The sequence below is a fragment of the Danio aesculapii genome, chromosome 2, assembly GCF_903798145.1.
Source record: "Danio aesculapii chromosome 2, fDanAes4.1, whole genome shotgun sequence".
NCBI lineage: Eukaryota > Metazoa > Chordata > Actinopteri > Cypriniformes > Danionidae > Danio > Danio aesculapii.
In genome coordinates this window covers 6,898,805-6,924,036 of record NC_079436.1, presented here as the reverse complement: position 1 = coordinate 6,924,036, position 25,232 = coordinate 6,898,805, and the positions used below count along the sequence as shown (strand labels likewise).

Here is a 25,232-nt window from a genome sequence, read left to right as displayed (position 1 = left end):
ATATGTAATTTTTTATTTATTTATTTATTTTAGTATTATTTAAAAGTAGATTTTTGGTGCTTAGTGGACAATACAATACCCAAGTAGACCCATATCCCTATGCTTTACTGAGTCCAGGGTGCAGAGCCCTTGAATGGGGACTTGAATGTTACCATGACAATGCAAAGCAGCTACAACAGGAATGTATCGTGTTTTGTTTTCCTTGCAATCAAATTGAAATTTGTAATTTATAAAAATATGCTTTGTCCATTCCAATCTCTTCTACTATTGAACACATTTTACCTATGAAATGCAGAAATAGTGTTGGTGGTATTTCAAGAATGTAATTGAACATTTCAGGAATTTAATTGAGTGTTAATTCTAGAGGTTATAAGAGAAATGTATTTTCTGCAATCTGTATATATGTCAATAATAATACAAATTGGTTACAGAGAAGTTAGCATGAATCTTTAACCAAAATTGCGATCTTTTAACTATTAGTTTTGCAGTTTTATTAGAAATATTTGGTTTTGACTTTTTAAAAGGTAAAAGTTTTCTCTTTGTAAATTAAACTTCTCATCAACTTGTTTTAACTGAATCCACCACATTTCAGAATGTACTAACCTCTATTTAAACTTGGGAACTTTTCAGTGCTATGCAGCAACTTGGATTAAACCTGAGCACATTTGCATGCATTCTCAAATATGTATGTTTTTCAGGAACAGCAACCAATCACATCTGTTGTGTCTATTTTTGTTGTACACCTTAACCTGTGTCATTTAGAATCTGAACGGTCTGTAATTAGTCTCTCATTGTGTCACTCAGGTGCCCACATTCTGCTGCTGAGGAGAGAGCACCACGATGAGGAGACAGTAGGCACCCACCATAGTATGGCCGCGTCCCGCTCTTCGCGCGTCACAAGATCATCAGTGGGGATAAATGGATTGGATGAGAACTTTTGTGGCCGAACCCTCAGGAACCGCAGCATCGCCCAGCCGGAAGAGAGCTCTCCGCCTCCCGTGCCCAGAGCTCGCTCGCCCAAGAAAAAGCAGGACTGTCAGCAGCACCAGCAGACCGGAGCACAGTTTGGAAAGGTAACTGAGAGCAAAGCGGAGGGCGAAGCCGTGCCTGCATATGGAAAACGTGGCTTGCCGACCTCCGAGAAGGAAGAGTCTGACAAATTAGACAACTGTGAGCGTCAAAGGTCTGGGTGTGGGCCTGAAGCATCACCTGCCCTGAAGAGGGCCAAACGCTGTCCTCGCTCAGGTGAATCACAGGGGGCAGAGGAAGAGCCTTCTCTCAAACCAGAGAGCCCTGATCCTGCTGTATTGAAGGAAAATGACGATGGAGCCAAATCAAATGTTCCCTTGGCCTCAGACAAAGAGGCTGATCAGAAAAAGGATGGCCCAACAGAAGAGATTGCCCTTCAACCAGAGGTCAGCGAGAACGTCAAAGCAACCAATGGCCTTGCTGAACTCTATAGGGAGGACTCAGAAGTTGCGGCCTTACCTGCGGAGCCCTGTGCCTCCCCTGCCACGCTCAACAGCAGTCCCTCACTGTTAAATGGCAGCCAGGCTGCGCCCTCATCCCCTGACCCTATTGTGCCTTGTAGATCCCCTCATCCCAAGCAAACCAATGAGCCCGACAGCCCTCAATTTGACTGTGAGAGGAACTGCACACCTGAGGAAGCCGCTGAGGCTGTGCTATCTCGGGAACCCGAAATGGAGGTAGAGGTGGATGTTGTGGGAGAGGCTGGCCAGGTTCAGGATGAATTCGTGAGAGAGGAAAGCACCAACGGGGACTTTCAGGCTGAACCACAGGACCCTTCTGACAACTGCTCGAATATCTCAGGAGAAACGCTGTTGGCTGCTTCTCAGCTGCCCGCCGAGCCCCCCTCCTTCACAGAGCCTCAAGAACACAGATACACCCTGAGGACTTCACCGCGCCGGGCTGCCTTTGGTAGCGGGCTCAGAGCCAGCTCCCCCAAACCCACTTCCCCACACATAGACAATGGTTCACTGAAGGAAGAGACCACAATGGTTCCTTTTTTCTCAGAGGACTCCAGCCATAAAGACCCTCCCCATGATGCACTGGGACTTTCTTGCAAGGCAGACAGTGAACTTTTCGAGGAAGAGGTTGTCAGTGGAGAGGTCATAGTGTCTGATAGTAGAGAGTCGAGATCCACCAAAGAGCTGCTGGCTGCTCAGGCTGATGAAGATGAGGAGGAAGAAGAGGACCCAGATGTCTACTATTTTGAGTCTGATCACTTGGCTCTCAAACACAACAAAGAGTATGTTTAGGTTTACGTTCTTCCATTTGAATCGTTTTCATAATTGTCGTGAATTAAGATCATTGATTAGTAATTTGCTCTGGCAAGCATGGTTGTTACTGTTCCTCATATTAAAGCTATGTAAATTGAATACACCCCAAACCCAACATTTAAACCCAACAACCCAGGATTGAATGTATTTTTACAACGGACATGAATCATGTAGCTTGATGAGAAGACTTCAGTCGACTGACAGCCAAAAATACTGTAGGTTAAGAAGTATGTTTTGCTTGAATTCATATCTGTCATCAGTTTAAACCTGTTAAAAAATCTGCATGGGAAAAATCTTTGATCCATATTCAGATTTTCAGATGTGGGTGTAGGACCCTACATTTCCTACATTTCTATTTAAGTGACTGGACTTTGTTGGTGATTGGTAAATGTGACTGCAGCTTTAGTTTGGACAGACCAGAGCAATGTTTAAAAACTATAATATTGTACATCTGTTGCTTTAAGGAACCTTATAATGGCCTATTTCCACTAAGTGGTACAGTACGGTATGGGACGGTTGGTATGATTCCTTTTTATCAGGCTTGCGTTTCCACTGCCTTAAGGGTACCAATGGTACACTTTTGGTGGGCGTGGTGTAGAACAGAAAGTTTCGGTTGACATAATTCTCGCTCTAGGAAATGTCAAAGTAAAGCTGTATAGTCAGTGCAAACCTCTCTTCTGCATCTTTAAACTTCACGAGCACGTATAACCTCTATTAGTAAATTATTCTGTCATTTCGAGTTCATAACAGTCCAAAAGGTGATCATAATAGTCAAACATTGCAGTTTGTTGTTGGCAGGTTTAGGTTGCTGAAAGAATCACTTACTCCTTTGTTTTGTTTTTTTTGGCTTCTCCTTTGTTTTTCGCGATTTCCTCTCGCGTTTGTCTGTTTCTGAAACGTTCGGATGTCAGAAGCGTTATTATCATCAGCTCAAAAAGTTTATTTCAAATATAGACACACAGCGAACGCACACGAGAAAGCGAAATCGCTCGTGCTTTAAAACAACTACAGGCCACAGGGTAGATTCTGCTCTTCTTGGTTTTGTGGCCGTTCATCAAGACAACGACAAGGTTTGTTTGAGCTTGGGTCGACCATAGCTTGTTATTATATGTATATATAATTACGGTGTAATGTCTCTGCTGTGTATTTAAAAATGGCGCTTCCTTCGTTTTTATTCTCCTGCTTGTGTATGCACTAGTGATGAATCTCTGTAAACCAATAGCGTTCAGTTGCACGTCTTGCTCTGCCTTTTGTTACCCTTTTGTTGGGCTAGGTACCCTTTGCAAATGGTACCCAAAAAAGTGGTACGGTGTGCTTTTAGTTGCCTTTTGACAATGGAAAGCACACCGAACCATACCATACCATAACATTCTGTGGAAACGGGCCATAAAACACCTTCGAAAATGCATAGCAAACCACCAAAGCCAATCAGAAAACTTGCATAGAAATACTGTGCAATCCATTCAGATACAAATCGTTCTGTAGCTTTGGAATTTAAAATAATTTAAGTTGGTTCTTCTTGGAAGTAGAAGCGAACTGCAATGCTTTAGCTTGTATGGTTGCCAAAAGTGAGCTGTTCAAGTTTTGATTTGTCTGCCTTTGCTCTTTTTTTCTTCATAGTTTGAGCTTTGCAATTTGAAAACATTGGTTATGCATGCTGGTTTTTTGTAGCATAAAATGAGCAACAGCTGCTGTAATCTCCAGGACAGTGGTAGGTAATAAGCGAAGGGAAGCCTGCTGCTGGTGGACAGGTTGTCCTGGGTCGTGCTTATTCAGCATGTGCCAGTCTCACTGTGGGAGTGCAGGGATCGGGAGCAGCCAGCTGGATTGGCTTGTCGGTCAGTAGAAATGAAAGGATAGTGCAGCCACATCAGTTTATAAGACCAGTCTGAATTATTGATGGTGTTGGTAAATTAAATCGTTTTCTATTCTTATATGGGACAGTTTTTCCATTGAAATTTATTTTGGAATGTTCTTTTAATTCCTAAAGCATTGCTGGTTGGTTATTAGGATGTTGATATAGTGTACTAGATTGTTGATTGGTATAAGTGAATGATAGCTTTTATGTGACCCAGGTCCACAAAACTAGTCATGTCATATTTTTTAATAAAACTGAGAGTTATACATTTTTAAAAGCTTAATATACTTTCCAGATTGGACAATTTTTGGTTGAGAACTAACTATTTGAACATTTTGATACATTCAAAGTAACACAATGTGTTTAGGAAACATAATCTTTACCTAATAGTCAAATTATTTTTTTTATAAAAGACAAAATCTGTCATTTTGACCATTACAATGTATTGTTGGCATATTCCTACAGATATGCTTGTACAATGCAAGTCCGGTTTTGTGCTCTGTGTAAATACAGTGCACAGAATAAACGAGTAAATTAATAATTTTACCCATTACTCAGACAATATAGACAATATACACTCACCAACCACTTTATTAGTTACAGCTGTCCAAGTGCTCATTAACGAAAATTTCGAATCAGCCAATCACATGGCAGCAACTCAATGCCTTTAGGCATGTAGACATGGTCAAGATCATCTGCTGCAGTTCAAACCGAGCATCAGAATGGGGAAGAAAGGTGATTTAAGTGACTTTGAATTTGGCAAGGTTGTTTGTGACACCTGAGCTGGTCTGAGTATTTCATAAACTGCGGATCTACTCGGATTTTCATGCACAAACATCACAGAGAATAATCTGAAAAAGAGAAAATATCTAGTGAGCGGCAGTTCTGTGAGCACAAATACCTTGTTGATGCCAGAGGTTCGAGGAGAATGGCCAGACTGGTTCCAGCTGATAGAAAGGCAACAGTAACTCAAATAACTACTAGTTACAACTGAGGTACGCAGAAGAGCATCTCTGAACATGTCAAACCTTGAGGCGGATGGGCTACAGCAGCATTAAACCACGCCGTCGGCCACTCTTGTCAGCTAGGAACAGGAAACTGAGGCTACAATTCGCACAGGCTCACTAAAATTGGACAACAGAAGAATGGAGAAACGTTGCTTGGTCTGATGAGTCTTGATTTCTGCTGCAACATTCGGATGGTAGAGTCAGAATTTGGCATCAATAATATGAAAGCATGGATCCATCCTGCCTTGTATCAACGGTTCAGGCTGGTGGTGGTGATGTAATGGTGTGGGGGATATTTTCTTGGCACACTTTGGGCCCATTAGTACCAACTGAGCATCATGTCAATGCTACAGCCTACCTGAGTATTGTTGCAGACCATGTCCATCCCTTTATGACCACAGTGTATCCTTCTTCTGATGGCTACTTCCAGCAGGATAACGAGCCATGTCATAAAGCACAAATAATTTCAGACTGGTTTCTTGAACATGACAATGAGTTTACTGTACTAAATTGGCCTCCACAGTCACCAGATCCTCAATCCAATAAAGCAACTTTGGGATGTGGAGAAACGGAATATTCATATCATGGATGTGCAGCCGATAAATCTGCAGCAACAGCGTGATGCTATCATGTCAATATGGACCAAAATCACAGGAATATTTCCAGTACCTTGTTGAATGTATGCCATGAAAGATTAAGGCAGTTCTGAAGGCATAAATGGGTCCAACCTGGTACTAGTAAGGTGTACCTAATAAAGTGGCTGATGAGTGTATTTTTATGCATATTTCTTAAAAAAGGAGTTCGGTCACAATACATAACATTTAATTTAAAGATACTTATGTTTACATGGTAACACTTTACAATGAAACAACACTTGTACAACATTTATTAATCATAATTGAACATTTACTAATGCATTATTAACATCCAAGTCCATGCTTGTTAACATTAGTTTATGCACCGTGAGTTAACATGAACTAACAATAAATAACGGTGTTTTCATTAACTTACGTTAACTAACATGAACAAATACTGTAGTAAATGTATTGTTCATTGTTTGGTCATGTTAGTAAATGCATTAATTAACATTAACTAATGAACCTTATTGTAAAGTGTGACCGTTAACATTTATATAAGGTATTACAAAAGTAAAACAAAACTTTAATTAAATTTAATATTTTGTTAGTTTGATTGATTTTTCTTTTTATTAAAATTATATTTAGTATTTTCTATATAATTATTTTTTTTAGGGGTTTTCATCTTTATTCTGATAGGACAGTGGAGATTTAGAGACAGGAAAGTATGGGGAGCAGAGATAGGGGAAGGGTTGGCAAAGGACCTCGAGCCGGGAATCGAACTCGGGTCGACGTGAACTCCTGGGTGCCATGTGTCAACGCACTAACCACAATGCTGTTGGCGCCAACGATATATTTAGTATTTTCCCCTAAACTATTAATTGGGGTGTACAGATTATTGCATTGTGGTCTTAAGTTTTATTCTTAAGGCTTATTTATACTTCTGCAACAAGCGCACATGTACGGTCCGACGCAGCCTTTGCGCGGTCACATAGCCTTCGCCGTGGCTGCCGCTGACACGAACCTCTCAAAAAATGTAACTACACATCGCACCGACGTGTAGCTCAAGCTGCAATTGGTCGGCTTGGTAGCTGTGCTGAGTGTGGGTGGTACTGAGAGCCGCGAGCCAGATGGAGCGAGTGTTTACAAGTGTTAAGTCGTAAGAAGTAGCTCTAGATGTGTTGTGTTAACCTTATGATTAAAGTTGATGCACATCTGCGGGTTCCCGCCTCTGAACGAGCGAGTTTTAGCTACATATACATTAAGGTAACTTTCAGAAAAAACAAAACACCCGCAAAAAAAAATCAATACAGAGGAACATAACCTGTTGCCAGCTAGCATTTTATAAGTGTTATTGCAGAGCAACACAAACAGCACGCAGAGGTATAAATGCACGGCTACGCGAAATGTAAGCTCTGTCGCAGAAGTTTAAACCAGCCTTTATTTTGTTTAATTATTACCAGTTTTTGGCTTTGGTACTGACTAATTGAATGTGTATATACACAAATAATATCTTTTGATATAGCATTCTATTGAAAGGAAAATTAGAAATTGGAGATTTTTCATTTAAAGGAAAAATACTCATTGATTCTGTGCACTGTATGTAAAAGTAATACTCTACAACAAACTTTATCTGGAGCTGTGGGTTCATTGGTGCGTAGATATTTGTAAACATAGATATTGTAATGACCCCAAAAATAAAAATGTACCCACTATATACTCACCCTCAAGTGATTGTAAACCTTTCCAAGTTTCTTTCTTCTGTTGAACACAAATGAAGATATTTTGAAGAAAACCCATTACCATTGACTTCCATAGTATTTGTTTTTCCTACTGCGGAAGTCAGTGGTTACATGTTTTCAGCAAGATATCTTGATCTATGTTCAACAGAAGGAAGAAACTCAATTTTGAACAAGTGTGAGAAAATAATGACAGAATTTGTATTTTTTGAGGTTTAACATGCAAAGTTCCACACAATAAGCTCTAATGTGTCTGAATTGCGTACTAAGTTAAAAAAATGTGTGACGGTTTTAGTCTAGAATTCCTTTTTGTGTGGTATTCAGTGCAGGTTAATTGGCAAAGTACTGATTAATATGCCTATTTTACTATACTTATATTTGTTCAGCTTTGGCTTTATTATTGGTCTAGCCTGCTTTTCATGTGGTTGACCCATAGGTGGCAGTGCATTTCCAGCCATATGTCAGATTTGGGCTCTTTGCCATTGTTGGCTGCTTTCCCCATCCTGCAGTGCTACATGTCTATCTTCATTGTGCATTTGAATCGAGAGCCCGTTAACAGCTCCTCTGTGGTCGAAGTTATTAGGCAGCAAGGAAATTGAAGGAAAAACTAGCCAGTTGCCCTCAAGGATGGTAAATCAGATGAAACCAGTCCTCTAAATGAATTCTTGTTGAGAGCAAATGCTTGCTGTCATCAGTTGGTTTTCGTTCATGCCGTATTAGGCCTGATTGATTTATACAAGGTTTATTGAGCCGAATAAGATTACTTCTGAGCAGTAGGCCGAATCTCCCCCACTTAAAAATAAGCATTGTTGTATAATTCATATCTCCCCCATCTTTCCCTGTTTTTTTTTCATGTTACTATTTGTGGATCCTATTTTCCTGAGGGTGCGCATGGAAAAGGTCAAAGCTCTGTAGTGGTCAGACGTCATATCTTCTTGACTAACAAGATAAATGTAGAGAAAACCCTCAGAAACATTTGGTTTTATTTATAGCAGTGACTAAGGCAGCATTTCGAGCCATCTTGTGAAATTGTAGTTCTGTTTAAAATATTTCCTAAGTGATGTCTAATGCGTTTGTCTTTGCCATGATTGCAGTACATGATGATGAGTTATTTTGCAATATACAATTTTTTTTTTAGCTTAAAATGCAATTTAATGGCTTAAATTGTTTGCTTGGGGTAACTAGGCAAATTAGGCTAATTAGGAAAATTATTTTATAAAAGGGGTGGGAATCACCAGCCTGATCTCATGTGAAAACGTAACTATTTTATGTTTAATTTAGTGGCTAATTCATACAATTTCAGTCATACGAAAATGTACTATTTTAAAAAGGAAGTGTGGCACCAAACCCCACCCCTAAACCCAATCATCATTGGGGGATAAGTAAATCGTACCAAATTGTACAAATGAGATACGAATTCATATGAAGTAGCTACTAAATCAAAAAGTTACGGATTGCCGTGAGTTAACGTTCGAATCACAGGTAAACTCAATATACGATATTATCAAATTTTGCTCCCGATAATGATTTATCACAACTATCAGAAATTCTGTGATATATCTCAAGAAAACCATTCACAATATACCACAATATTTGTAAACGAAAAAGAAAAAATGCATCAAATGTATTGACCTTATTCTTCAATGCAGAAGTGCGCTCGTTTTTGCGATTGTTTTAGAACTTCCGATTCAGTTGCCTATGGGAGAAATAACTAGGAATAATAAACGGCAGAAAACGGTCAAACTACTTACTCCACAAACAAGTGTTTGCATGGCAATACAGACAAAGTCGAATAATATAATAAGAAAATATCAGTTAGCAACACAAAGCAGCAAAACGAGCTGTTTTTAACGTCTAAAAATGAATGGAGGTAAATGAGACCGGAAGTCTCGAGCCAAAATGATTCAAATGGCTGCGCCCACTCGTACGCGGAGAATAAGGTGAATAAGATTTTATATTTACATTTTATCGCAACAACTCGAGTGCACACAGCTGTCAAACAAGCTTGAAAATGCTGAGATATATCCAGCTGCAGATCCGCAGACCCACACACGTTTGAGGCACACACAATGTAGCACACATGATCTAAGCAAACCATATATGGTTAATGATGGAATCCCTACTGAATTTCACAAATTTAGCGATTGAGACCGCCGGTGCTTTGATATCCATTTCAGTCATTATTTCTTTATTATATCATAAAAATCACCTTAACATCTGTGCAGTTTTGGGAGTCATGTTATGTAAATAAAAATAATTGGTAAATCATTTTATTCCCGTATTCACATACAGAAAGAAAACATAATAGACCGTCTAATTGAAGGATTAAGTGTTGCCATACTTTCAGTAGTTAAAATCTTTTTGTAGTAAAATCTAAAAGCAAACAATAGTGTGTCACATTAAAATGAATTACTGTGGTTAATAATTTAAAATTAATATAGTTATAAACTGATAAACTGCTTTATCTTTTACTAAACTTTTTTTATTAATTATTAACAGTTAGTTTGTTTGTATTACTATATTTGTTGCAACTATAATTACCACAAATTACCAGTACTTTATGGTTTAAAAACAAAATATTACTTACTATAAATTACTATAATATTTAATGTGGGAAATCATTAACAAAAGTTATTAGAAAATTAAGCAAATAAATACTATTCAATTGCTGGAGTAAATATTAGTATAGTGTTATTAATGTAAAAAGCTTTGTATTACATATAAAGATGTATTCCAGTATATACATATTAACTTGCTACTATTTCCTTCATTATAATGAACCCATTATATAAATTAAACCTGTCCAATTTAAATCTTTTATATATCTCTGAAAAATATTTCCAGCAAAGCAAGCAAACGAGTATCTGCTATACTGACTCTGTCAGATAAATAATGCCTGATCATCTATAATAACTGATAGAAATCTGTTTAGTCTATTGTATTGAATGGCGATCGGAAACAATTATCTCAATGTAGGAAATGTGCAAATTTAAGCTTCAAAACTATTTGAAAAATAATATAAAATTCTACAGGAGGGGCAAATAATTTTGATTCAATTGTATGTTAACAAACTTCTATGAAAAAATAGCTTTTTTAATGGTAAATTCGAAATTCTTTATTCATTGTATTATAGGGCTCTATTTTAACGTTCTAGGCGCAAAGTCTAAAGCGCCTGGAAAAATACGTCTAAGAAAAATACGCTCTGTGCAGCCGCGCATGGTCTAACAGGGTTGAGCTTAATCTCTTAATGAGTTATAGGTGTGTTTTGAGAATGTACCTATCAAATTCTCATCTCCTATTCCCTTTTAGAGTCAGTTGCGTCACGCCATGGCACATTTGCTATTTAAATGGCGGACTTTGTAAGTAGAAAAATTGAATGCTTCACTAGCAAAACAGTTAAACAGAGCATCTGCAGTGCGAGGATAAAGAATGAGTCTCCTCCAATCGGCCATTGCTTTCACTTTCTCTTTCTCTCTTTCATGGATAAGGAAACAATGTTGTAGGCTACGCTCAGACATCCATTAGCCTACATAATTAATTTAGTTTAAGCGCAAAGATTTGTTTCTAAATTCAGTTCTAATTTCCAGCAAATTAATAAATGAGCAACAATAATGAAGTGAGTTATATCCAAACACACATGCTATGCCCCATATAGTCCAAAACCTGACAGGTGGACAAATCTAAGCTATAAATATGAAAATATAAATATGCATGTAATAAATACTACTAGTAATAATAATAATATTATACAAAAGCAAGTTGTCATGAATAAACTTAAAAAAAAAAAAAAAAAAATGCATGGAGGCAGTGGTTTTTAAATTCATAGAAAATAATTCTTTCTCATTTGTAAAGATATTTGGGTATTGCTGTACACCCGGCATATTTTAAGCAATGTGAAAGCGAGTTGCACAACTAACGTGCTCTGCGCTGGACTTTAGACCTGCTTTCAGCTGGTCTATTACACAGTCTATTTTAGCTCCTCAAAATAGCAACGCGCCTACAATGCGCCTTAACACACCTCTTTTCTAGACCGAATGGCGCAAATAGATTTGCTATTTAAACAACGTGGCAGAAAACGGGCAAATTTTAATTGCAGTTGTCTAAAATGAAATAATGAATGTGTGTTTTTAATGTATAAATGCATTGATTCATCTGTTAATAATGTAGAAATCATTTCTGCCCCTCTCTCTGCTTTATCCCACACATTAGTTATCAGAGGTTGCTCCAGACCATCAGCGTACTGGAGGCCCAGCGAACCCAAGCCATCCTGGACCTAGAGACACTGGCACGGCATCAGAAGGAAGCCCTGTCAGATCCCATTGCCTTTGTGGACCAGCTACAGAAACAGGTGCACACGTTTCCTCCAGACCTTCCATTCCTGTTGTCGGAAATCTATTTAGACCTGCATTTTGATTTGAGTCTTTTAATGTTACAGGTTGACATGGGTCTGCCTCGACCCCAGAGAGTGGTCCAGCTCCCGGAGATTGCATGGGACCAATACACCTCAGGCCGGGGCGACTTTGAAAGGGAGTTCTGTGACAAGAAGCGCAAAACACGACAGTTGCAGTTAATATTTGACAAAGGTGTGTATCAGTTTTTTCTGTCGAAGTCATTTTTTTATATATACAGTTGAAGTCAGAATTATTCACCCCCCCTGTTTATTTTTTTTCCCTTATTTCTGTTTAAAAAAGATATTTTATCACCACATTCTAAACAATAGTTTTATTAACTCATTTCTAATACCTGATTTATTTTATCTTCATCATGATGACAGTAAATATTATTTGACTAGATATTTTTCAAGACACTTCTATACAGCTTAAAGTGACATTTAAAGGCTTAACTAGGTTAATTAGGTTAAGTAGGCAGGTTAGGGTAATTAGGCAAGTTATTGTATAATGATGGCTTTTCTGTAGACTATTAAAAACAAATATAGCTTAAAGGGGCTAATAATATTGATCTTAAAATGTTTAAAAACTGTGTGTGTATGGTGTTTTCTCCAGAAGAAAAAATATTATCAGACATAATGTGAAAATTTCCTTGCTCTGTAAAACATCATTTCATAAATATAAAAAAAAAAATCAAATTTTATTTATATATATATATATATATATATATATATATATATATATATATATATATATATATATTTATTTATTTATTTATTTATTTTTATATATATATATATATATATATATATATATATATATATATATATATATATATATATTTATTTATTTATTTATATATATATATTTATTTATTTATTTATATATATATTTATTTATTTATTTATTTATTTATATATATATATATATATATATATATATTTATTTATTTATTTATTTATATATATATATATATATATTTATTTATTTATTTATTTATATATATATATTTATATTTATTTATATATATATATATATATAAATGTTACCATGTTCCTTATCATTGTAGATATGTTTGATAGAGTGTCATTGTAAATTGCCTCAGGAAAAATATCACATGTGTAAACATCACAGCAGCGATGCACACGTGCTAAACAACTCCTTGGGTTGTTTGTAATCTAATATGATTTTTTGTTCTTAACGCGTTGCTTGCCATTAGTTTTTGGTGTAAGATTGTATTCAGTTTGATCGGCATATTCATAATGATTATAACGAGCGCTCGTGATGGCTACTACCACACGCACACACAGTGAGCCAACAGAGCCTTCACAGCAGCACCAGGTAGAGGTGCGCCAGACACTGAATCCAGCATAGGGGTCTCAAACGTTCGTCACATTCTGTCTTTATATTATGCACTGTGTTTGTCATATAGTCTTCTGTGCTCAATGCTCAGGTGTTGTATCAAAATCGAACTTTCTAATCTGACTCTGTTTCGTCACACAGAGCGTTCAGTTCAAACTCACAGCGTTTTATCATAAACTTTTCATCGATCATTTTCCCTGTAATTGACAGCAAGAAGGAACATAGAAGCGTTGTCTAATTGACAAACAGTACCTACATGTGTTCAAAAAAATATAAAAAGCCAAATAGGACGTATTTATGCCGCATTTTCTAAAGTAATACTATCTGTATTTAGCTTTTCGCTTGTACAGTGGCTAGGCATGGGTCGGTATAAGATTCTAACGGTATGATAACCTTGGATAAAAATATCATGGTTTCAGGGTATCACAGTATTGTGATTACTGCTCTAAAATATATTATTTTTAAATGTCTGGGTAAAAAAAAATACCTGTTTCCCTTTTGAACACAATATATTTTATTTTATGAAACATTTAAAATATTTTGGAATAGTAAACATTTCAGGCTAAATAATTCAAATTAATTATTGACTTCTGCTGTCTTCATTTATTTTCCAAAACAGTTTTTTATTTTATTTTATTTTTTTTATACAATTTAAAACGGCATCTTTTGATATATTTTCTGCTGGAGATGCTGCTGTCATAAAAAAACAAACAAAAAAAAGGTAAATAAAAAAATTGTACACATACATACCTTAGGAACGGTATAAAAGAAAATTTTGACTTTTCCAAACCGCGGTATAGCATCCCATGCCTACTTTGAGCTGTCAAAACACCTCTTAAAACGTGTTTTTTAGACATTGTATGTTTCTGCATTTGTACATTACTGTAACACATTTGAGCTGGTTTCAGTTCCTGGTTCTTTCTTTTTCATTTTAATAAAAATATATTTATTAAACTTGTTTAACTAAGTGCCATTTTTTTATTTAACCGATTATTTTCATACAACAGTCAAGTTGCATGTCAATTTGCTATGAAGAAAAGGAAATAGTTTATGTTTGGCATGCTATAAAATCATGAATATAGGTCTGTATAATCACCTTGCAATTTTGAAATTATTGTTTCGAGTAGGCTATTCAGTTCATAAGATCAGTTAAATTTTTTTATGAAGTTTTAAAAATTAGATCTGTTGTTCACTGTATAAAAATATAACATTTCGAAATATTTATAATTATTGGCTATAGTATATCGGCTATCGGCCTCCAAATCGGTTATAGACATCAGCCAAATCCACATTGGTGCATCCCTAATTTTTAAGCATTTTTGATTGGGCAAGTGGAAATCTTTTCTAACTGGGATATTCTGAAATAAAAATCCCTAGCATTATCCCTGTATAAGTCTAAAATTTCATTCATAATGGTTTTAAATATGTCTTAAAAAGTCTTGGGGAAACCTGCAGAAACATTGTTTAAGCAAGACTTCTTAAATAGCCACTGTCTTTCTGTAGTGGGGTTGCCTGCTCGACCAAAAAGTCCTGTGGAATCCAAGAAGGAGGGAGAATCCTCATCCATCTACTCCTCCTCTTTGCCATCGAGTGACGGTCCAGAACACAGCATGTCCAGTAGCAGAGCACAGGTAAACTCAGATCATGTCTTTGTACTTAACGTCATTTATATTCCATCACACTTTACCACTCTCTTAACTCTGCATGCCGTGCTTTGTAGAGGAAAACACAGGCTTGCAGATTCTCTGTCTTGATTTGCTCCTTTTTTTTCCCCATGACCTACGATTTCACCATGTTTCATCACACACCGCTGCTTCCCAAACCATAATAAGATCAAGACCTAACATTTAACTTGATGTTGTTTCTTGTTATGTGCATGAGCTTGAGCCCTAGGACATGAACTCAGATGTGGTCCGCATACACAACATCTTCCCTGAGAGGACAGTATCTCCATCCATATTCATTTTTAACTAGCATTTCAACATCACGAGCACTGCAAGCATGTTGTACAAACACAGTGTGTCTCAATGTTGCATCCTGGTTTGTTTAGTAGAAGTGCTCTGCTCAGAAAAACTAGCTTTTCCCTTAGGTTTTCACCAGTCAGTTCATCTCATTCATTTTATTCAGAATACTCGTGAGTCGTGGTCATGCATGCTGGCTATGCTGTGAAAAAAAAATAAAGTTAGAGAGACCTTCCTTCTCCGTCATATAGAGCGTATGTAAAATTGATGAATACAGAGTATCCACTGGTCTACTAGATAAGGAATTGTCAGTAGATCTCGTCATTTAAAGGACACATAGTTTACCTCTTTTTTATGATTTAATATTAATATTATGGTTCTTCTGAGTGTGCCAGTTTAGGTTCAGTTTAAAACACAATTCAGATTTTTTTATTATAATGTGTTAAAAAGTGTCATGTTGGGGGCGTGTCCACAGCTCGCTGATTTATGGGTGTGTTGCTTCACATGTAAATTAGTTTCGGCTTCCCGCCAACATAACGAGGGGGCGGGGCCATGAGCTCACCCACTCTGCGTTTACAACAGAGTCTGACAGGCAGACGGAGAAGGAGAGATAGAAACCTATGTTTAGAATTCTAAAACGCATGCTAGTTAAGATCACAGGGAGCTTCTGGGATAGCGAGAAATGCAAACGGCTGAAGTATAAGGTAGACTCAATGAGAAGTACACATGTTTGCAAACCTACCTAAAGATACAACCAATAATTCCGATTAGAGTGATAATGTGAAGAATATTGCTCTTGTGTTGAGCCTAATGAGCCTTGCATCTAAAAATAGAGCTAGGGTGTTCCTTTAGTGATATCGCTTCGACTCACGCTGAAAATGGGGGACGTGAATCAACAAACTGAGGATATGATGACGCGCCTGTCAATCAATATTGGTGGGCGGGGGGACCGCTCTCCTACGTAAAGTAGCGGTCGGTTTGAAAACCGCTCCAATTGGTCCACCGTTTTTTATGTTGTTAAATTGAAAAAAAAGGACTGAGTGTGCTTATATCACCCCAATATGACGGTCTATACACCATACATGCACATATGTCTGTCCAAACAGCTTGAAAAGTAGATTTTTTACCATAGGTGCCCTTTAAAGTATAAAGTCATTGCAGTGCATTAGTGTTAATTCACTTTTTCAGCTGTTGGTTTCTGAAGTATTTCGTCTATAAGTTTTTCCCCATATGAGTTTTTTTTTTTAATGTTTAAGTCAAGGCAGCAGACTAGTGAGGTGAATCACAGCAATTTAGCTGATAACTCCTAAATATAATAGAGATGTGGTACGGAATGGTTCAGTTTGGTACACTTTTATGGTCGTTTCCACTGTCAAAGGGTACCTAAAAGCGAATTGTACCATACCACTTTTTGGTTACCCTTTGCAAAGGGTACCTAGAATAAAAAAAGGGTACTAAAAGGCGGAGCTAGACACGCAGCTGAACGCAATTGGTTCACAGAGATACGTCACTCGCAGAAGCATTAGAATAAAAACAAAGGAAGCCGCATTTTTATAAATACAGCGGAGACATTACACCGTTATAATGTAAACATATAATAAGCTATGGTCAACCTGAGCTCAAACAAACTTTGTCGTCGTCTTGATGAACAGCCACAAAGCCAAAAAGTACAAAATCTGCTGTGTCCTGTTGTTGTTTTATGAGCCCGTCTATAACTTACTATGGCGAGGGAGGCGATCATGAGTAATTTAAACACTGTAACTACTTAAAAACGCAGAAACTTTCTCTTTCTCCGACACTAAAGTTACAGCAGAAGCCCCTATTTCACTGTTAAGGAGAAAACTCCATTTCTGTCTCTCTCTCTCGACCTTTGACCAGCTGGCATGAGGTAACTTTTCCTTTCCTCTCGGCTGTTACAGCGATACTTGTGGATCCAGACATGAGTACTTGTCTGTAGAGCGAGTTTTCTCCTCCGCCTCTATCACGGATCAGCTGTGGTCGCTACTGATCCGTGATAGATGATAGCTGCTGATCTGCACAGTTTATCAGTGTTTATTTTTGGTGAACAGCGCCAGAGCCAATCACAGCCTTTTCTGTTAAACGCGTGACCAATCATAAGGGTTTTAAAAAAAAAAAACTCGCTCGACAACGCTCTAAGCGAGCAGGATATTTATATTAGTTTATTTGCTATGAATGCTCATGTTGTTCTGTGCATGTACTTGATTTTTTTAAAGGTACAGTTCATATATCTGACTGCTTGTATTAAAGGGCACAATTGTATTACAAATAATATATAAATACAAGAATTGCTGTGCTGTGAAGTAAAAAAAATCTAATTGTGTATGGAAAGCATCGTCAATGCAGCATGATGCACCTGGATATCGAATTGAAACGAATCAATGACATGATAATCGGAACCGAACCGGGAGACCAGTGTAGGTTCACACCCCTTCTGTGCCTATACTTTAGATTAGTCAGTACTGAAGCCAAATCTGGAGCTAATCTAATAAAAAAATGTACTATAACAGTCCAAAGATTTGTACACCTTAAATTTATTGGTTAGGGAAAAATCTAAAATTGAAATTTTTGAAATAGAAAAAATCAGGAGAAACCAAATAAATACAAAATTGAGTTAAAATTTTAATTTATGTATTCAAATGTATTATCTTTCTATTTCTAAAGATGACAAAGTGGTGAATAAAATATTATTTTAATTATATCTGTTTAATAAATCGGTTTTTATTAAATGCATCAAAATGTAATACCTACCCTACCGGTCAAAAGTTTGGGGTCAGCAGGCTTTTTAATTGTCTTAAAATAAGCTTCTCCTGCTCACCAAGGCTGCGTTTATTCAATCAAAAATACAGTACAAATTGTAAAATTGTGAAATGTTATTGCACTATAAAATAACTGTTCAAAAGTAGATTATCATTTAATTTAATCATTTATTCCAGTGATTTTAAAGATGGATTTTCAGCTTCATTACTCCAGTCTTCAATCACATGATCCTTCAAGTCACTCTAATATTAATAATTATTGTTATTATTGTTTTTATTATTATTATGAATATTATTATCATTAATGGTAATAGTATTAAAAGCAATTATTACTGGAGTAATAATTTTATTTGAAACAATATACAAAAATTAATAAATAAATATTTATTGAATAAGTATTTAACAATTTAACAATTTGTTTCACATTTAATAAATGCCGCCTTGATGAATAGAAAAAAAAAAAACACACACACACAAAAAAACAAACAAACAAAAAAACAACAACCCAGAACTCTTGACCGCTAATGTATATTCATTGAGAAATGGATAGAAATATTAATTTTCAAAATGTGGTGCACTCATTTATGCTGAGCACTCTGTATATACAGTTAAAGTCAGAATTATTAGCCCCCCTTTGAATTTTTTTTCTCATTTAAATATTTCCCAAATGATGTTTGACAGATCAGGGAAATTTTCACAGTATTTCTAATAATATTTTTTTCTTCTGGGGAAAGTCTTATTTGTTTTATTTCAGCTAGAATAAAAGCAGTTTTAAAAATTTTTTAAAACCATTTTAAGGTCAAAATTTTTAGCCCCTTTAAGCTATATATTTTTTTAGAGTCTACAGAACAAACCATTGTTATACATTAACTTGCCTAATTACCCTAACCTGCCTAGTTAACCTAATTAACCTAGTTAAGCCTTTAAATGTCACTTTAAGCTGTATAGAAGTGTCTTGAAAAATATCTAGTACAATATTATTTACTGTCATCATGGCAAAGATAAAAGAAATCAGTTATTAGAAATAATTTAAACTAGTTAAATTATTTAAACTATTATGGTTAGAATTGTGTGTTGAAATAAATCTTCTCTCCGTTAAACAGAAATTGGGGGGAAAAAAAACAAACGGGGGCTGATAATTCAGTGGGTATAATAATTCTGACTTCAAATGGATATCTTATTTTATGTCATGCTTATATGTGCGTAGATTTTTTGCATAGTGCATTATTGTTAAGAAGTATTAGAATTAAAAACATGGTTTAAAATGAACACAAAAACAGTGCAATGTATCAAACTGTACTAACTTATAGTGTGACTGCCCTGTCATTTTGCAGACCTTTCCTGATTATTTTCCCTTAAACCCCCCACCTCTATATCCCCAACTTCCTTTTTTTTTTTTACTTTTAAAGTGAAAAGTGTATGTGTGCACAAATCATGAATATAAAGTCTTCATCATCAAGTGCAAAAAAAGATGAAATTTGGAAACAAAAAATCTGAATCAGCACTGAAGTCACCAGCTAATATGATTAGTAAATATACAAATGAACCTTACAGTGACTTTCCAATAAACAAAACATCTTAATAAATCAGTTGGTGGTGTAGGATTTTTTTATTGACCCCCAGATGGCAAAGAACACTGTGGAAAACAAAGCTTCGGAGCATCAGCGCAGTTTGTTGTTAAAGCCTCAGTGCTTCAGATGCTTTGTTCAGCACCAGCGATTATTTTGTCTGAGAAAGCTAAATCATTTCCATATTGACAAACACATGATGATTTTATTTTATCATGCTTTTCTTGAATCCATTCTATCCTTTGCTTTGGTGTCATGGTTTGGGAATCTCTCTGTCAAGAATAAAAACTCACTAAATCAAATAGTTAAGTGGTCCAGTAAGCTAACTGGGATGTCACTAGCTAATCTAGAGGCTGTGTACACCAAGCAGCTAAAGAGAATCACAAATTCAATTTTAAGTGACACTGCTCATCCCCACTCAGAATTTCAGCTCCTTCCTTCTGGTCGCAGGTTTCTAGTATTAAGCTGTAGAACGAAACGATACAAAAATAGTTCATACCAGCAGCCATTAGATATTTAAATAAGGCATAGACTATAGCAGAGGTATTTCGGTGACCTGTATATTTTAGATCGTTTTAAACATTTATTTGGGGGTGGGGGGGTAGACACTTGAAGTGATTATTAATTTATACTTTTATAAGTGTTTTTATGTTTTATGTCCTAATGTTTATTTGTTGTTGTTACTGTGTGAGTTCCTTTGTGTGGCACTGTTGTGAGATGAGGACTCTTGACTGCAAACCAAATCTACCTTCGGGTATAAATAAAGTAACCTAACCTAACCTAATCTCAAACTCATGAATTGTATCGTTTAACATTTTTTACAGATGCACAGATAAGTCTGTGAATCCAACTTTCTAATTTTAATCTAAAATCTTGGGTATATACGATTACAATGCCTCTGTATGGTGTTTTGTTGAACTATACATAAAATGCTAACATTTTCCTACTGATGATGTTTGTTTAGATGATCAGAGGGAGGCTGTGCAACCAGAGCAAACCTGACACCTTCAACCAACTGTGGACCATCGAGGAGCAGGTATAAACTAGTAGCTGTGAACTCTGAGCCTTCTAATAACAAATTTTTTGAAAAATTATTGAATGTCCTCAAGTTGTAACCCTGTTAGCCCAATTTATACTTCAGCGTTGTGAGATTGGCACCCCCTGCATGTTACTGATAGCGATGTAAGTATTTATACTTCTACGTTCTGTCTGTGTTGCTCTGCAATAACACTTCCGAAATGGTAGTTGGCAGTGGGGTTTCGGTGTAAAACTTTCTTTGCCAGTGTTTTGAGTATACATGGAAAATGAGTGCAACACTACTGTAACAGTAGTTCAAACTAGGTTTGGGACGATAGACGATACCATCATCCATCGCCGATAGTCAATACGATGCTGAGCCAGCATCGCGATCCTTCGCCCCGCCCCCCCGTCGTAGCAGCAACCCGCTTGCGGAAAATACACACTTAGGCCCCGCTTACCCGTTCACGTTGATATGTTAGTTTTAAAATTACATTTTAGAACGAAAACGATCCACGTCCACACTGACGTTTCATCTAGCGTTTCTGAAAAAACCTTCCTTCCACAATAGTCTGTACCGCTGAAAATGCACATCGCGTGACCACACACACACACTCTGTCATGCACTGCTGCGTCTAAGTTCCAGCAATCAGACCAGAGAGCAGTGTACGTGGGATCTTTGTAAACATGATATTTAATTAATCTTGTCTCGAGCTAACGAGTCTTTGGCCTTTTGAATCCGTCAGATAACGTGTCACAGCATCAGTACACTGCTTCAGTCTTTCGCTTTCACTCTTGTACTTAACGCTAGTAATTTTAGCGAAACCTCAGATACTGTTGGTTGGTTCCTGTTGGTTTGTCGGCGCCATTATAATGACACGGATCACTCTACCCCGTGGAAAAAGTGATTGACAGGTGGTCATTTGTGTGTAACTTATCTTTATTTATTTATGATTTGGTTATGGGTAAAACAAAGACCATGCGGGTCAGGTAGTTGAAACGGTAGGCTACAAATAATTAATTTGTTATGATTTAATTAATTATTTATAAATAATTATAAATTAATTCACCGCCGCATACAATGACGATGCCTTTGTCCAACACAATGTTTTACATTAGACATCGTACGATGCCAAATTGGTCGACATCGCCTAACCCTAGTTCAAACCCACAACTCTTTCTGGGAAAAAAAAGTGGTGGGAATCGCTAAACATTCAACAACTTTTAATAAAAAAATTAACAAAACAAAAATGTCCATCTAGTGCTCCAGAGGAGGTGGTTTTCAATTTTAAAACGATTTAAATTGTTGACTAGTTTAAATGCTGACTAGTTTACAATGTAAGAGCCGGGACACATCAAGCCGACAGCAAACAACCAGCACCAACAAAACCCAATTGCGTTGTTGCGTTCTGTTGGATTGTGTCAGGACCAAAAAGTTGCATGTCAACTGAAATGAGTTCTGGTCCTGCGCAAGACAACGTGATTTTCTGCTCTGCGGGGGCAGTAGTCTGTTTTCTTATTCCGCAAACCTTATGACTAACTAAGAAAAATTGTAAACAAATCAGTATTTTGTACCAAAATCACCATAATTGTGACTCCCCTCGGAGGCATTCGCTCCTGCAAATATGTCTGATAATCTAATAATCCATATCGTTTGGTAATTTTTGAGAAATGTAGCAAAATGTAGCCGGCCTCTTTGTGTTCTTTTCTGGCATGAGTTGTTTACTTGCTACGTCAATTCACTACGTCACACTCGCACTCTGATTCATTGCTAAATAACCAGTCAGATAGCTCTCTTTAGCCGACTGTTCGGCACCGGCTGAATCGGACCAATGAGCTTAGACATTTACCCCAACGAGAGCTGATATATGTAACCAAACCAACTAGCCTAACCGATGGACCGACAAAGCCTAATGGCTGTCCCTTGGCTTGGCACACCCCCGATTCTGGCAACTGGTGGGTTTGGCAATTCGTTCATTAATTTCCTTTTTCGACTTAGTCTACATGCCTAAATGCAATGAGTTGATGCCCTGTGATTGGCTGATTAGAAATTTGCGTTAATGAGCAGTTAGGACAAGTGTACCTAATAAAGTAGCCAATGAGTGTATAGTGTGAATAATTTATATTTGATTATTAAATTTCTGTACCTGAATACTGTGATTTTAAAATATTTCACTTCTATCTTTGCAATAATAATCCCTATAATCTTCCAGAATAATCCCCCGTCTAAATGAATGAATTCTTTCAAAATAGAGCTACTGAAGCTATTCATATCGCTATATATATATATATATATATCGCAGCAAAACAAAATATTGCAGATTTTTTTCAAATATTGTGCAGCCCTAATACTTGTTCATTTAAATTTGTGAACGTGTGCTATTATGTACATTTTGCTCTTTGGTGTAGCTGTTTGCTCATCTCATCTTGTATGTGAAACCTGTAGAAAAAGTTGGAGCAGCTGCTTTTGAAGTTCCCACCAGAGGAGGTCGAGTCTAAACGCTGGCAGAAGATCGCAGATGAACTTGGCAACAGGACCGCCAAACAGGTGCGTCTTCAGGGCCTGCCCATTCTCTCTTGGCATTGATAGACTTTCTTTCTAGTCTCATTTTCACTGCTCAATAAGTGAGTCAGGCAATTACGTCCTCACAGCCCTATTTAATGGGAACTCTATTGTTTACAGATGTTTGTTTTTCACTAATGTGACAACAGTCTGAGAATATAAAAGCTGTGGTAAGAAAGCTTAATCAATGAATTTAAGGCCAGCTCTTTTAATGTCAAATGTTTGTTGCTTTTTTTTTTTTTTGCAGGTTGCTAGCAGGGTACAGAAGTATTTCATAAAACTGACAAAAGCTGGTATTCCAGTGCCCGGCAGAACACCCAATGTGTGCATGTACAGCAAAAAGGTATAATCATTTTTAAAAATATCTTTAAATATTTTATTATTTTATTTAGATGTCATGTAATGTACACATAATATGTATATTTATCTACACATATTATTTGCTACGACAAAGGGTATGTGACTGTTTAAAGTTACTATGTTATGTTACAATACTATGTTACAGTTACCATGAAACCACCAAACTTGTGAACTGTTTTATTGTGTATGTGTGTGTGTGTATATATATATATATATATATATATATATATATATATATATATATATATATATATATATATATATATATATATATATATATATATATACATATGGAGCTTTCATGGCTAAATTTGACCAACCTGGTGGCCAATCTTCAGTGATTGCACATTCCACCAGTTAGAGCAGAGTGTGAATGTTTAATTAGCAGAGTAATAGCACAGGGAGAGTTGTTGTGTAGAGAAGCCCCAAAGAAATGGACCACCCATGATGGATCAGTGATGGTTTTGGCTGCAATAGGGTTATTTCACGAGACCACCATTTTAAAACACAAAAGCGAGGCTAAAGAAACCTGGAAGTATAGGATCAGCACTGTAAACACTGCAACAACATGCTGTGGACTACAAACCGCCAGCTGTTGCTGCGATTTCAAAATGCAGATATGGTGAACATCACTTTAATATTATTCAGTATAGTTAGGCATATACAGCATATTAGGCATCAAACTAAATCACAATCTCTTTAAGAGTAATACGCCTAAGTGTCCTCCTAGGCTTCAGTTCATGGCACCAGGTAAACACTGTGGGGACGCTTCTCCATGGTCATCAGTTCACCGCTCTTCACCAAACGCAAACACAGATACAAGGACACTGGAGCGTTTTAAACCCGCTAAGATCAGTCGATTGCACGTCTGTGTTTGCACATTTGTAAAGTGCAATGAACTGGTCATGGCCAATCACAGTAATTTTTGTTGAGCACTGGTGAACACAATGGCAGATCAGCAGTGTTTATGAATGCGCTCAACAGTGCTTTAATTTTAGCAGGAAATTGAAGTTTTTTTAGAAATTTCAGTTCCGAAATTTAGTATCATGACAAGTCTAATATAATGAAAGAATCAATGTAATAACTTGAGTTTGATAAATGGCATCTAAAACTTGTGTTTGGGAAAGAAAACGTTAGCTAACTAGTGCCATTTCTTTTAACTTAGCTGAAAATGAGGTATGATATGACTTTTTATTTTCAATATCCATTCAGAACGGACCTTTGGGTCACTCGGAAGAAGGTGAAATTTTAAATTTGTGTCACTTTCACTTCGCAGATAAGATATACAGCCAGGTACACAACGTTCATTTGTGACTCTAGGCAATACTTCCGGGTTTCTTCCCACCACAGCCTCTATTTTGCTTTTACAATGGCGGCTGTGTGAAATCATTCTTTATCATGGCATTCCCTAGGCCCAATACTTGCTATTTGCAATACGTTGTAGATGGGCACATCACTGTCAAGGACTACCAGACCATTCTAGAGGACCATGTTCATCCAGTATTCAAACATTGTATCTTGAATATAGTGTGTATCAGGATGATAATGTAGCAATACACAGAGCAAGAGTGATGAACGAGTGGTTTGATGAACATGAACGTGAAGCCCCATGGTCTGAAAAGTCACCAAATCTAAATATTATTGAGCCACTTTAGGATGTTTTGAAGGTAAAAGTCAGCAAACATTTTTTCCACTAGCATCACATAGTGACCTGGCCACTATTCCGCAAGAAGAATTATGCTTTGTTAAACTTTTAT

The 25,232-nt window shown here is 36.6% G+C and overlaps 1 protein-coding gene across 1 annotated transcript in view; it reads left to right on the top strand.

Annotated features, from left to right (window-relative positions):
• The window catches only part of zzz3 (zinc finger, ZZ-type containing 3), a 66,938-nt gene that overhangs the window by 24,201 nt on the left and 17,505 nt on the right, over nucleotides 1-25,232 (top strand). The window contains exons 2-8 of the mRNA XM_056471797.1: nucleotides 805-2,269; nucleotides 11,689-11,827; nucleotides 11,915-12,062; nucleotides 14,733-14,860; nucleotides 20,500-20,571; nucleotides 22,999-23,100; nucleotides 23,363-23,458. Of these exons, the coding sequence (XP_056327772.1) occupies nucleotides 870-2,269; nucleotides 11,689-11,827; nucleotides 11,915-12,062; nucleotides 14,733-14,860; nucleotides 20,500-20,571; nucleotides 22,999-23,100; nucleotides 23,363-23,458 (2,085 nt within the window). The 5' untranslated portion in view covers nucleotides 805-869. The remainder of the gene's footprint in view (nucleotides 1-804; nucleotides 2,270-11,688; nucleotides 11,828-11,914; nucleotides 12,063-14,732; nucleotides 14,861-20,499; nucleotides 20,572-22,998; nucleotides 23,101-23,362; nucleotides 23,459-25,232) is intronic.